The following is a 14,370-nucleotide window of genomic DNA, read 5'->3' on the forward strand; positions in this document are numbered from 1 at the left end:
AGGTGCGGGTATTGTTTTGCAAAATTACCCTAGTTAAGCACACCATCGTTATCAACTCGTTTTTTTATAAGAAGTAGAGACTTTGTACAGAAAATAAGACATGCAAAACTTCAGAAGAGCACATGGGCTAATAGTGGGCCCACCTGATGTATGTGCCAGTCAGGAGACAAACCACAACCTTCTCCTAGGATGGGACCCACACAGTGCGCAGAAACAGAGAGCAGCACACGTGAGCCCTGCCCGCCCGCTCTCTCGCTCCATCGTCCGGGACGGACATTGGGCGAAACGGATCAAACGGGTCCTCTCCTCCCCACGCCACGAACAACCACGCAAGCACGAACCCAACGTCCAGCAGCCGATCGAGGAGTCCCATCGTACGCTGCACCACGCCTCCAGCACAGACTCCACCCCGATCCGATGGCGATCAAATACATACGACTGCCTCTACCCTACCAAGACCAAGACCAGGACCAAAACCAAAACAAAAGGCAGCAGCATCCATCCGATCGGGGCAGCCGGAAACACAAAAGAAAGACAGAAATTCCCCAATCCCATTCCCGAAATCCCGTCTAATTCTAATCTAATCTTTTAAGTTTTCTGTTTTTCCTTTCCGTCGCCCCAGCAGTAATGAGGAGGCAGCGGCGGCAGCGAAAACGAAAAGCGCCAAGAGAACAACAACAACAACATCAACGCACCAGGCGGCCGCAGCATCATCATCGACGGAGGAAGCGCAAGATAGATGCGCGAGCAAAGCACAAAACAATCCCAAAGGGAAGGGAAGGGAAGGGATAGAGAAAGAAAAAGTCCCCACTGCCCGCCCGAGCCGTCAAAATCCAATCTTTGACGGGGGACGCCTCGCCCTCCTCACCCTACTGTTCTCCCCTCCGGTTTGTTTTGTTTGCGGCTCCGCGATAATTATTATTGGCAGGCAGGCTCTCCTGGTTGGTGGTTGCTGCTAATCAGGCCGCCGCTGCCTAATCCGCGAATCCCCGCGTGATTCTCGTCCCAGTTTGGTCGGCTTCTTTCTTTCTTTCTTGGAGGTTCCTTGGATTCATCCGTTCATCGGGCGGGCGGGCGGGCTCGATCGGGATGGGCGGGGGCTGCAGCGGCTGCTGGGTTGGGCTCGCGTCCAATTCCCCACCACCACAAGTAGTACGCTTCTTTTTTATTGTTCCAGGAGTGGGATTTGCCTTTGCGCTGTGAGAGAGAGGGGGAGCTATTTCCGCGATTCTCATTAGGGCTCCTCCCTCCTCGTCTTCGTCTTCTCCCCCACGCTTTACTCTTTCGTTATCCTCCTTTGCGCCCCCCGAATCCAATCCTCCCCCCTCCGCCGTTCCCCGCCCGGATCCGGGGCGCTCGTTCTCGATTTCGCCCGCCCGCACCCGATTCGGCCGCCAGAATCCGCCTCCTGGTATGTTTCTCGCGCCGATTTGACGGTTCGTGCCTCAGATTTGGTCGGATTTTTCGGGGGATTTGTGGCCTGATCTCCTTGTGTTTCGCGGTTGCAGGGTTCCATGAAGTGACGCCCCCCGAGGTGAATTTCTGGGTCTTGCTGAGAGTTTTTGCTTGCGGCCATGTCGCAAATCCAGAGCTTGTCACGGAGCTGCGTGCTACTCGCGGTGCTCTGCGGCAAGCACGCCGATAAGCAGCAGCAGCGTGCGCCGCCAGGCAGGTCCGGGCCGGAGGCGAAGCGGCTGCGGCCGTCCTATCCGTTTCCTGAGCTCAGCTCCGCGGGGAGGTTGGAGGTCAGTTAGTAGTGCCCTCACCTTGTTGTGCCTGGGGATGGAAGGATTTTGCTTGGTAGCTCACATGGAAGGGGGCTTTTCGATGCAGGTGCACACGCTGGTCAATCCAACGCCGGAGCAGTTCCTCGAGGCGCAGCGGCTGGTGCAACCCAACTTCTTCTACATCCAAGGCCAGCAGCTGGAAGATGAGGAGATTGGTTCGCTCGTCTGGGGGGATGCCGACATGTCTGACCCGCAGTCGTTTGTCTGTCTCATCAGCCCGCCGTTCCCAACGATTGTAAGCGCAGAAATTTTCTCTCAACTGTCTGCAATGCTATTTATTCCTTGGTTGAGTGGTGGCGGCAAGTTCAAGTTGCAGTGCTGTTAGCTGTTGATGGAATTGAGTTCCTAGTTGCATGATACTCGCTGACATGTTTTGGAGTCAACATTCTAGTTCCATAACTAGCCTATCCCAACTTGTTTGGGACTGACAGGCTTTGTTGTTGTTGTTGTTGTTGATTCTAGTTCCGTAACTGCAATAAGACAGTTTATCTAAGACTGCCCATGCCACTAGGGTAGCTAATGTCTTCTCCATTTCATTGCATGATGTACATATTAGCTATTATGTTTTCACAGGCAGATTTCCTCTCCATACTGCATTGGATTTTCTTTGCCTTGTGCTACTGTAGTCTGTATCAGATTCTCTTGATTCTTTTTGTCTGTGTGTGGGTGATGTTAACACTGCGGCTTGGTTGTAACACAGGTTTATCTGGAGGTTCCTATTGGCGAAAAACTTGCCCAAGCAGTTCACTCAAAGGTAGACACATTAATCTTTGCAATATCTTGCCCAAGCAACTAGAGTCCCATTGTCCATTTCTCTGAGTGTAGTTGGAAAGGTTGCACACAGAAGTATCTAATAACCCGTCTTAAGTTTCACAAAAAAAAATCACTTTATTTTAGTTATACAATATTGTAATTTGCTAAATCATTAATGTTGGTTGTTTCATTTCAGGGTATTCCATATGTAATATACTGGAGAAATTCATTTTCATCTTATGCAGCATCCCATTTTCGCAATGCATTGTTGTCGGTGGTTCAAAGGTACTGCCATCCCCTTTTCACCTTTCATTAGCATCATATGTCAATGACATGTAACAAGACATGTAACAATCTGTTTATGCTTGAATGTAGTTCGGTGAGCCATACATGGGATTCCTTTCAGCTTGCTCATGCATCCTTTCGACTATACTGTGTAAGAAACAACCATGTTCAAAGTGTTAAACTCGGCCCTCGTCTACTTGGGGATGCTCCAAAGGTAAATGTAGTCACTCCCGAGAATGAAATGGCTGAGGAAGAAGGTTCTTCTTCTGAAGTGCCCCCAGCTATAAAAATATATGATGATGACATCAACATGAAATTTCTTCTCTGCGGAGTACCAAGCGCGCTGGTAAGCTTCGATATATTAGACGTACGGATTATCCGCATCTCTTGCATATTGTTTGTTACTCGATTCAACTATGTCTTAATTTCATCTCTATTCTTGTGCAGGACTCTTGTTTGCTGGGCTCATTAGAAGATGGTCTGAATGCTCTTCTAAATATCGAAGTATGGAGTAAAGCATTGTAGTTCAACAATACTTCTTATCCTCCACGTCCTTCTATGTATGGAATAAACATGATTTCTGAGTCATGGAACAAATGTTCAACTATTTGCTAAAGGAAAAAAAAACGTGGTATTACGATTCTAACAACAACCTTCATTGACAATCTAAGAAATCTTGTTTACAGAAGTATGATTTGACTAGGTTACATTTTGTCAAAACTGTTTTCTCAATTACATGGATGTTATCACATTTACACTCTTGTTCAAAACATTTATGCTCTAGTTTCAAGAGCCAGAAGAAGCTACACTCCTCACTGGACAATGGTTACTAGCAAGGACTACATACAAATAAAATCCATCATGATGTGCGGCACCAAACACTGCACGTAAATGAAATACTAGATACGCAGCTTGAGTTCATTCAGTTTGTACACAAAACAACAAGACTAGTAAGAAGATGCATCCTTTTGTCTTATATGTGAAGCGGCAAAACCAGATTACATTTTGATGTTATGATCGACAACATCCAAAAACACCGTACTATTTAGCTATTTCTTTTACTACTTGTTGGTAAATACATGGATACACAAATAAAACAAGGGACCAAATAAAACAAATGTGCTAATCTTAGATGCTCCAGGATTTGTTCAGCTAACTCTTATCTATCAATCTTTGTGCCACTTCTGTAATTCTGTTTGTTTCGCTATACTTTTCATATGTATTATTAATAGCTCTATGTAACGTTTCATTCTGTTTTGGACAGATTCGTGGGAGTAAACTTCAGAACCGAATCAGGTGTGTTGATTTTCTGTCTGTTGGGGTTGAGAATTCTTACCTGATAACCTTCCTGTAGAGTGCTGAGTCAAGTTTATTTGCTATACATTATGTATTCTCAGCTAGCTCTTAACTATTGTTGCTTATTATTCTTACTAAATGAGAGAGAGGGAGGGGAGAAGTAGATTATTGTTAAAATGAACCAGTGAGCCTTTGTTGGTAGAGTTGCTAACTAAAAGTACATGTGTACTAGTTTCTTTGTAAATATTGGGGTCACCCTGTGCAAGAAGTCTTTTCATCTGTACTTTTTTTTTCTGCTGCCATATCTTCGTCAAAGATTCTTTGTGGGTAAAGCAGAAACTGATCAGGTGTTCTCATATGTGGCAGTGCTTCTCCACCGCCTCTTGAAGCAGCGTCTGTACCACGTGGAATGGTTACAATGCGTTGCGATATGACAACTTGCAGTTCTTCTCATGTGTCACTTCTTGTTTCTGGGAGTGCACAAACTTGTTTTGATGACCAGGTACAGATTAGCCCATACTTGAGACCTTTCTTGACTTGACCACACAAACTCATATGGTGCTTACCATGTCTGCAGCTTCTAGAAAGCCACATAAAAAATGAACTCATCGAGAAGAGCCAGCTAGTCCGTGCTCTACCGAACAGCGAGGATAAGCTCTCATCGACCGAGCCTTTCACTTCTATGTCCACAGCTTGTGGTGCTTCTACCTTTGAAGTCTGGATGACCCTTCCTAAGTGGGCAGCACAGGTTGGTTTAATAGATTGAATGCAACAGATATGCAACAAATTTGGATTCCATGTTGGGCTGATGTGTGCATTATCTGTCATCGCTTGGTTACTTCTATTCGTATTGTCTATGCATGTGATTCAGTTTGCTACTTCTAATGCTCCTATTATGCGGATTCCTCATGACCTTTTTTTACGCCTCACGCCTCAGTTGTTTACATATGAATCAATTTTCGTTTATATCCGATGACTGAACATTATTTTCTGGAATTTAGGTTTTGAAGCATCTAGCACCAGAAATCTCATACAGGAGCCTAGTTGCACTTGGAGTTGGCTGCGTAAATGCTACTCCTGTTGCTTCATTCGAGAGGCAAGATGCAGACCGCCTTCTTTTCTTCTGCACCGGTCAACGGAAAGATTCAGCCGGTGAAAGTGGCCCATATTTTCATCTGCCAAGATGGTCAGCCTCCCTTACCAAGGACAGAGCAAAGACGGGTTCAGAATCAAAATCAAATTTGTTAGGTGTGAATGGAACTTCAGAGGACAGGAAAGCTCCAGTTGAAGGGCCTTCCTCGCTGACATCCTTCAAGGGAAAATTGAAGGCTGCAACTATGAGGCCTATTCCTCACTCTCGACAGCAGCAAATGCATCCTTTTATGGGTTTCCCTGAAGCTAACATTCACGAAACTAGTCAGGCCAAGCCAAACTTGCCAGTTGCTCCACCCGTTAAGCATCATAATTCAGCACCTGCTTCTACAGCAGCGCATAGGAAATCAACTTCAGGGCCATCTCATGCTCAATCGATCATTCAGCTGAATCCTCTTCCCATGAAGAAACATGGGTGTGATCGGTTGCCTATCCAAGTGTGCTCTGAGGTATGTTTCTTTGAGCTTGATGAGGACAAAATGTCTCTATACTAGACTACTACACCAAGCTAGAATAATGGGTCTGTTCTTTGACCTTTTGCAGGAGGACTTTCTGAAGGATGTCATGCAATTTTTAATTCAGAGGGGCCACCATCGACTCGTTCCTCATGGAGGTCTAGCTGAATTTCCTGATGCAGTCCTTAATGCAAAGCGCCTTGATCTCTATAACTTGTACAAAGAGGTAATTCTGCACTTCTGCTTACAGTGTACTCTAATGATTAAAGAGGTACAAATAAATGTGCATTTTGTTAATCATTGTTCCCTGACAAAGGTTTTTGTTTTTTCAGGTGGTGTCCAGGGGTGGCTTTTATGTGGGCAATGGTATAAACTGGAAGGGTCAAGTCTTTTCAAAGATGCGAAACCACACCGTAACAAATAGAATGACTGTAAGTATCCACTATTCACTTCGCTTGGATAGAATTATTGAATTTTGTTACATCTTTTAGCTATCAATGCTGAAGAACAAGGGAACAATCTGGGTGTCGGCCATTTCTAGAAGTATTTTTCCATTTCGATTTTGAGCATGTGCTTACTTAGTTTTGATCTGTTCTCCATGATAACAATTAATTACTACCTTCAATCTTTCTCTGAAATTTCATGATCACTTCCATTGGCTCCCTTCATAGCAAGTTAGCTTTACTGCTGCTGGTCGAGTGAAATGCTGAACGTGTTCTAATTTTGCACTTGCCTGTATATTTAGGGTGTCGGGAACACACTGAAAAGACACTACGAGACTTACTTGCTGGAATATGAGCTATCACATGATGACGTGGATGGGGAATGCTGTTTGCTTTGTCACAGGTCCGATCCTTTCTGCCATTATGTTTGCTTTGGATTTCAAGTTTGTCACTGAAACCTAACACCATCTTTGTACATAATAATTTCAGTAGCGCTCCTGGAGATTGGGTGAACTGTGGTTTATGCGGCGAATGGGCTCATTTCGGTTGTGATAGACGGCAAGGGCTGGGCACTTTCAAGGTAAAAACTTGTCTTCTAATCCCCACCCCCTCTCCATGATAACTCGTCTCACGATCGGTCTTCTTCCTTGCAGGATTATGCGAAGACAGATGGCTTGGAGTACATCTGCCCCCATTGTAGTATAGCAAATTACAAGAAGAAGCCTCCTCCGCCCCAGAGAGTAGCCAACGGGTTTGCGAATACCGTGCTGCCTGTATCACGGAATGTTTAATCCTCTTCTTTTCTTGCTTTTCCTTTTTTCGCCTCTCTGCCCTAGGTTTCGGGGTAATGCGTCGGTGGTAGGGTATAGGCCTGATAGAGGGGGGAGGCTTGTAGTGTTGATCTGTATTATCCCATTAATTTGGTTCAGTGTAGGAGCTCAAGTCTTTTATAGCATGTAACAACCGACAACACAGGGAGGCTACTTACTGCAGTAGTTGGCCAGATTCAGTGTAAGCACCTGTTGATATAAGTTAATCTGCATCCCCGGTTCCAGCCACCAGACTGCTTGTGTTGTCCTTTGCTCGCTCCAGTCGTCTCGGAATTCGGATCCTCTGAATGCTGGATGTTGTGAATTGAGGTGCAGAATCAGTGTACATTGAACTGCCAGTTTCGTTGCACTATGATCGCGGCAATGAGACAGGCAGGTACATGTACCAGGTTTGCACTTTGCAGAGCCAAAGTGTATTACATCAACACAGGCTTAATTTACAGGGAAGGACGAACACACCGCTGCCAAAGTTTATTTATTGGTAGTACAACACAGGCTTAATTTACAGGGTAGTGAAAGTTTATTTATTGGCAGTACAACACAGGCTTAATTTACAGGGTAGGGTAGTGAAGATCACACCGCCTTCGGGTCTCTGACCGGCCTGTGGCTTGTGTAGCTGAAGATGCGCATCAGCTTCGGTCACGGAACTCGTTCATGAAGGACTCGTGGAACTCCTTGAGGCGCGGGATCATTACCTTGATCTTGTCCTCGCCGGGGAGGATCGTGCACCGGATATGCCATGTCCCGGTGGCCTTGTTTCGCCCAGACACCTTTGTTGCGTCCATGGAAGTCGTTTGAAACAAGATCAAAGGCCACCACAGTCAGGCAACTAACAACATCTTGCAACATATACATGTGCATGGAAACAACTTCAAGTACTAGACAACACCCTCTTTTTTTTCCTTCCAGATGCAGTCCTGATAAATAAATAAAACAAAAAAGGACTGACCTGGTGGAATCCAGAGCCAGGGACGACGGCAATCCCAGTGGCGTCGAGAAGGCGGCACGCGTAGAACAAGTCTGGAGACATGCCCTCGGCCTTGGCGGCTTTGATCGCCGCTGCAGGGAGGTGGATCCGTGGGAAGGCGTAGATCGCACCTTCTACTCTGTTACAGGTCATTCCCTCCAGGCTGCTGAATGCGCTCGCCAAGGTCTGTGAAGGCCACATGAGGGCCAGCCACATGGTATTTTATTAGTACAAGGTATGCAAGACTTGCGTCTCACTGAGTCATATCATCATTCCTCTGATTTTTTTTTTTGAAAAGGAGGCAGTGCGTATGTAGGAGGAGGATACCTTGGCGCGCTTGGCGAGAGATAAACGGATGTCTTCCTTTTCAGCCATAAAATTCTCAAAACAACCATCACCCAGCTGCAAATATCAAGATGAGTTTGGTAAAAACAAACACGTGCATATCTATTCTTTTCTAGGTGGAGGGTTGTCTATTTTGTGAGAAAATTGAGGCAGCACGGGTTAAGGGGCAACTAATATTGCAGAGGACACAAAAACCTCTCATCTAAAAACCAGAACGAAAATCTCATCAAAGCTGCATCAAATCAATTTTGATTACAAGTATGCGAATGGTGGGAATAATGACATTAATAATAACCTAATAAAAACGGCCCAAGAAACTTGCAGCAAAAGTCAATAAGGAATTTTTTTGCTGAAAATAATTATAATCTTTTTGAATTCTTTTGAGTACTGTCATGTAAGGACTTCAACAGCTAGCGAAGGTTCGCTGGGAGGATGGCATTTGTGAACGATTTCCATGGCAATTTTAGTTAATAGGGGGGGGGGGGGGGGGGGGGGGCAGCAATTTCTTCAGACTAGTATGACAATTCCTTCCTAGAAAAGACAATTCTTTCAAAAAACTGTCATCGTTTGGTCTTGATCAAACGACTGCCAGGGCGTTCACTGGGAGTTCCTTCCCAGCAAATGTTCACCAGCTAGCATTACCGATAAAGGATGGCAGCTTTACAATGCTTTCAGGATAAGATAAGATATACTCCCTCCGTCCTGAATTACGTGTCTTAGATTTGTCTAGATACATCCGTATCTAGACAAATCTAAGACAAGTAATTTGGGACGGAGGTTGTAGTAATTAAAATACATTATAACAAACACAAGAAAGGCAGGACGAACGAACCTTCGGTGGATCCATAGCAAGGCTAGTAAGAATTTGACCACCTATGTTGGGGCAAAGAGTCACGGAAGCCACTTTGCGAATCTCATCCATAACATCATCTCCAAAACCACATATCTCCATGTAGCCTCCCCTTCTGCCACATTCTCCAGAGAACCCTGTCAAGTTCAGATGATGAAAAAATAACCATTAGTCCCTGCTCTAAGGCTTATTTTCCAGAGGCTATGAACTATGTTTCTGATGAACAACGGTTTACCCATCGAGACCGAGTGAAATGACACTATGGAGATGTCATTCTCGTCATACCCAAGTGATCTGGCTACTTTCTTGAAAGAATGGAATTTCCTATCTTCCACATAGACGTTATCTTGGTATACCTGTAAATACATTTATACAAATGTAGGATGTCTACACACGCGTCCGCGTCACAAAACTACTGCAGCTCACCAAGTGCAAACCTCATCAGCAAGCATAACCAAACCTTCTTTCCGACAAAATTCTACTATCTCCTCCTGGTTGGTGACAGACAGTACCTACAGCAGAGCTTGCAGATGTTGAGTTTCAGCAGTATTTTAGGGAACCTTCTAGATATATATTTTTTGTTTTATCCCATTCACATTTATGGTATTGCAAGGTACATAAATATCTGTTTGCATACCTGTCCCGTCGGATTTCCGGGGTTTATGATCACCATAGCCCGAACAGTCAAACCTGCGATGCGTGCCTCCTCCAAGCACCTCTTTACTTCGAAGATCTCAAGCCCCCAATCACCGTCCTCACTAAGATTGTATGGTACCTACAAACCAAAGTCAGTAACTTGGTCATTTCTTGCATGTAATAAAATGAGCAGACCTTTTACAAGCACTGCCATTTTACACTTTATAAGAAAAAATGTCAGGAATCTGATCTATAGGTTTGAGATGCAATGAACAAATTAAGTACTGAAGAATTGCGGCCGCCGATCAATTATTTCATAAAGCTAGCACCATACCATAGTCCCACCATGAAGTATAATGGACGCCGAGTATAACGGATATTCAGGTAAAGGGCATAAAACACCATCTTCTTGGGACCTAATGAGTATCTGCATACTCAAATTAATCTGGAAGGAAGAAATGAAAAATGCAGCCCAATTTAGCATGTCGAGATAGACGAAGTGCATTGATGTGATGGAGCTGTTGAATGTAGAGTATTACGGCTGAACTCGCTCCATCTGTCAGAAAGATGTCTTCTGGTCTTGATGGAAAACCATCTCTTGCAGCGATTCCACTTGCGACTGCTTCGCGCAAACTTCTGATTCCCTGATCATGTTACAGGAGTTCACAACAACGTGGTGCAGAATAGCATGGGAAAATATTATTCATCGTCGGACAAGACGACAACATCAAATGTAATACCTGACTGTTAGTATATGCACCAGAGTTTCTGCCAGGCATGGACTCAATAATCTTCCGCGCTCTATTTATGGCACATGGGCTGTAATAGCAGGTTGAAACAATATCTGTCAGGTTTCGACGAATTAAATCGTCACAGAGAGATGGTACTTGATACTACTACCAACTTTTCTGCTAGAACTGAAAGCAAACGCATCAATGGCTGAAGACTTTGCTTTTCTTTTGAACAGAAAATTGTGAGAGATGGGTAAACAGACTTTGAGCTAGTAGTACAGTATTATTCAAGCCCAACAAACCTGAATAACATACGAGTTTCATCCCTGCGCAGGAGAGCTGGATTGTCGCACAGGGAAAGAACCTGAAGGCAGATGATGATATTTGAGGCATAAGGTAGCAATTAATGCCTCCCAGATTATTTTTTTGAAGAGTGTGATTATGGGTTGTAACCTCACGGAAGAAGGTTATGGGTCGCTGGCCGAGAGCCTGGGGGTTCCCAAGGTTGCAGTATGTTATCTGCAAGGAAGCAACTCATCATCATCGATTAGTGTTTTTGGCCAGGATTGAACATATATATGTATGTAAACAAAGACGCACCTCTGGAAAAGGGCGAGAACCTGGGCTCTTCTCCATCTCCTGCTCCAACCTCTGGATAACACGAAAACCGGCATATGCCGAAAGGAAAATTGTACAGTCAAACCAGTGCTTTTTCAGATTTACGGGCAAGGAATGTCCGATGATACCAAAGATCAAAGTTGGATGCATCATCTGAACTGGCTGTAGTGCAAAATGCAGCCTAGCACTTGGTTTCAGTTTACAGAAGTCATTTCTTTAGTTGGCTTGTGCACTACTTAGTTTCAGTTTACAGAAGTCATTTCTTTAGTTAGGTTGTGCACTCGGGTACTACTAGGTCAGGGGTAAGCCACTGCCACTGACTGTGTCGATTGACAGTCTGATTGGACTACTGCGACACATACATACTGATACATACATGGACAGTTGAACGGCGGGGGTGAGTGCAGGTAGCATTGTTGCTGTTACCTCTGCGTGCCTGGCGATCTCTCCGCAGGGCTCGTAGTCGAAGATCTTCACCTGTGAGCGAGGAAGGAAGAAAAACATGGAGAATCAGGTTTGGCGTAGGTGAAGAAGGGGCAAGCACCGGATGAGGAGGCGTCCGTCAGGTACGGTACGGTACGGTACCTTGGGGTTTATGGTCTCCGCGGTGATGGACGCCGTCTTGTTGTACGACATGGCGCGGGGCGGCGCCGGCGAGGAGAGAACGCAGGCGGGGAAGGAAGGAGGAGAGCTTGGCTAAGGTGGCGCAGAGGAGAGGGGAGGGGAGGATGCAGAGAGTGAGTGATTGTGCTGTGCTGGGTGGCAGAGCCCGGGTCAAGGGGTACGGAGGAGCTTAGGCGGTGGCGGTGGGCACTGCTTGGCAGGCCGCGGCTGCCACGTCCAGCGTGGGAACAAGCCTCTGAGTCTGGGCCTTCGGCGGCGTGTAAAGCAACAGTAAGCCGAGAGAGCTGCCCCTGCCGCGCGTCCGTCCGACCTGGGGCTCGGCTGCCATGCTTTTCCGAAGCAGTATTGCGACGGTGGTAGTATGGCGCTTCACGGGCGTGTGTGCAAAGATCCACTCATCCACACCAACTATAGTCTCCAACTCACATGCATCGTTCGTATGAACAGTACAATTCAAAAAAATAGTAAACAAAATTTTAAAACCTGATATTTTTTATGCCTGCGCTATGCTACGGACCCGACCCACAAGAAAGTACATCTTTTCTTGATGAATGATAGATTTTATTAGCTTAAAACGAAGCGAGGATACATACCGCAATAAGCACACACCTGGCCTCTGCACAACAAGGATGCACACGATCAACCCAACACACATATGTGAAAACACACCAACAACTAGCAAATTCACAAGACCAAAAGCTATGCATAGGCGAGAAAAAAAAAAAACTCAAAGTGATCAGATCAGCGATCAACAAACAAGAACCGAGACCATATACGCACCAACCATAGACAACACATGGACGACGGAGCAATACTCAAGTGCCGCCGTCACCGGATCCAACCACAAAGGCCAGAATCAAAGTTTTCACCCTGAAGAATCAGTCTGAGTATATCCGAGCAATACCTCCAACAAGGTAAGGCCATAAAAAACGTCGCCATTGCCAGGTATAACCACTCGGGTCTAATCTAGGCTTTTGCCTCGGAGCTCGAGACGGGGTGCTTGTAGCACATCGAAGTAACAGTGCTGCCGCCACCGCTTTTCCGCAATCCCAACATCTACAATTGGACCGCCGTCACTCCACAACCATCCCTCTGCGTCAAGTCGTTGTTCATAATTTGTGTCTACAACTGAAGTCATCCACCGGATCAAGAAATAAAACCTCCCGAAGTCTTTTCAATGACACCGATGTCGTAGTTCCGTAGGAAGTCACTGCAAAACAATCTACTAACACCACCATCGAACCAATTAGACCAAAATCACCACCACCAACTGTGGATCGGAGCATCGCCGGTCGGCACCGCACAAGCAGAAGGCCAGCTCATCGCCACAGCCCCACATGCCCAGCCGCCGTCAGCACCCTATGTCGTCCACCGTCATCCGGTTGTCACATCATGGTGGAATCGACGGGACACAAGCCCAGTACGACGCACCATCAGCTAGGGCCTGATCTGGCCGATGGCCAGCATCCCGAGACCGAATAGGCATGCTACCGCGGCACGAAGGCGCCCACCGCTCAAGCCCTTCGCTCGTGCCATAGATGGGGTCGAGGAAGGGGAGGGGAAGGGCAGGCAGGGCCGCGCGCGGACAACGACCGAGGATGCTGATGTGCTGTCACTTGTCGGATTGGGCTCAGCCGCCGAAGAAGGCCTCTTGAGCTGTGCCACGATGGTATCTCGGCAAGGGGTTGGAGAGGGGCATGCAACGCCAAGATGGGAACGGGTCCGCCCTGCTGCCACCATCCCGGGGCCTAGTGCGGCTTCGTCGGCCAGCCCTCCCACGACGACAGTGTGGGAGCTAGCGGCGGATGGCCTCCCGGCAGCACAGCTGCGGGTTCCCCCGTGCCGTGCAGGAATGACGACACGGGGGGTAATAAAACTACCACTAGTAGTAATTAATTGATGGTTTGTCTCAAAGGCACAAGAAAGTACATAGTCCAAAATAGCCCATCCTAGGTCGGTATTTAGAGAGATAGGATACTCCTCCGTATCCTCGGCTTGGTCGAGACACGTAAAACTGTTTGAAAGCAGGGGTTGTGCCTGAGGGTGCCAACCAAACTTTTAGTGACCTCCTGGTCAAGTCTAGTGGAGTGTTGTAACCGATGCTGCAAATCAGGGTCGTTATGTTAAGGAAAATACTTGTACCCGGTGCGCCGGCCGAAACTTCAGCCGGTCTCACACGGGTCGTGCGATCGCAAAAAGGTTCGTGGATAGGATTCATCCCCTTATCCTCTCGCAGGGTCATCCAAATTTAGCTTCTTCTATCTCTCGCCATGGAAGCCCTCCCTGCCGAGCTCGATCTGTCCTCTCCTCTCTCCCTCCTCCCCCCTTATAGCCATGAGAGCACCCCATTGCTGCTGCCCTGCTGCGCTTCTCCTCCCAACGAATCACGTGTTGCAACCGCTATGCCTCACACTGCAACCGTTGCTTTTTGGGGACGGTGGTGGCCGGCGACGTCTCTCGGCTGTGGCTGCTACATGGTTACAACCGGTGGCGCAGGCTGCTACAACCCGCAACTCTAGTTGTTACAAGCCGCCGACAGACTGGACCCAGGACCACGAGATGCTACCCCCTGCGTTTTGCTATGGTTGTGGTCGAGAA

General features: G+C 46.7%; 2 protein-coding genes across 3 annotated transcripts; one reads left to right on the forward strand and one right to left on the reverse strand.

The window, feature by feature from the left end:
- The first annotated feature begins 207 nt into the window (after positions 1-207).
- LOC109758759 (AT-rich interactive domain-containing protein 4) lies at positions 208-7,232 on the forward strand. 2 transcript variants are annotated; one of them, XM_020317627.4, is made up of 16 exons: positions 208-1,411; positions 1,509-1,745; positions 1,834-2,022; positions 2,488-2,541; positions 2,737-2,825; positions 2,916-3,171; positions 3,273-3,329; positions 4,090-4,121; positions 4,488-4,623; positions 4,699-4,869; positions 5,123-5,722; positions 5,817-5,954; positions 6,061-6,159; positions 6,474-6,574; positions 6,661-6,751; positions 6,825-7,232. In XM_020317627.4, the coding sequence occupies exons 2-16, from the start codon at positions 1,575-1,577 to the stop codon at positions 6,960-6,962; spliced, it is 2,322 nt and encodes a 773-aa protein (XP_020173216.1). In that variant the 5' UTR covers positions 208-1,411; positions 1,509-1,574; the 3' UTR covers positions 6,963-7,232. The 2 variants fall into 2 exon arrangements, with proteins under 2 accessions (XP_020173216.1, XP_040246326.1); XM_040390392.3 differs by having other exon boundaries at positions 265-1,411; positions 2,916-3,192.
- A 146-nt stretch (positions 7,233-7,378) lies between these two features.
- Positions 7,379-11,935, reverse strand: LOC109758758 (alanine aminotransferase 2). Its single transcript, XM_020317626.4, has 15 exons — positions 11,734-11,935; positions 11,575-11,625; positions 11,131-11,181; positions 10,984-11,049; positions 10,833-10,894; positions 10,540-10,618; positions 10,339-10,443; positions 10,134-10,244; positions 9,801-9,938; positions 9,601-9,675; positions 9,399-9,519; positions 9,146-9,300; positions 8,296-8,370; positions 7,951-8,154; positions 7,379-7,771 (listed from the first exon to the last, which is right to left on the reverse strand). The coding sequence occupies exons 1-15, from the start codon at positions 11,782-11,784 to the stop codon at positions 7,631-7,633; spliced, it is 1,485 nt and encodes a 494-aa protein (XP_020173215.1). The 5' UTR covers positions 11,785-11,935; the 3' UTR covers positions 7,379-7,630.
- Positions 11,936-14,370: the final 2,435 nt, after the last annotated feature.

This window comes from Aegilops tauschii, chromosome 5 (genome assembly GCF_002575655.3).
Source record: "Aegilops tauschii subsp. strangulata cultivar AL8/78 chromosome 5, Aet v6.0, whole genome shotgun sequence".
Lineage (NCBI taxonomy): Eukaryota > Viridiplantae > Streptophyta > Magnoliopsida > Poales > Poaceae > Aegilops > Aegilops tauschii.

Coding starts and splice junctions, on each gene's coding strand:
- LOC109758759 (XM_040390392.3), top strand. CDS start 1,575: ATGTCGCAAATCCAGAGCTTGTCACGGAGCTGCGTGCTACTCGCGGTG. Junction 2,542..2,736: donor CCCAAGCAGTTCACTCAAAG/GTAGACACATTA, acceptor GTTTCATTTCAG/GGTATTCCATATGTAATATA. Junction 6,160..6,473: donor CCGTAACAAATAGAATGACT/GTAAGTATCCAC, acceptor CTGTATATTTAG/GGTGTCGGGAACACACTGAA.
- LOC109758758 (XM_020317626.4), bottom strand. CDS start 11,784: ATGTCGTACAACAAGACGGCGTCCATCACCGCGGAGACCATAAACCCC. Junction 11,182..11,574: donor AGATCGCCAGGCACGCAGAG/GTAACAGCAACA, acceptor CGTGTTATCCAG/AGGTTGGAGCAGGAGATGGA. Junction 10,619..10,832: donor GAAACTCGTATGTTATTCAG/GTTTGTTGGGCT, acceptor CTGCTATTACAG/CCCATGTGCCATAAATAGAG.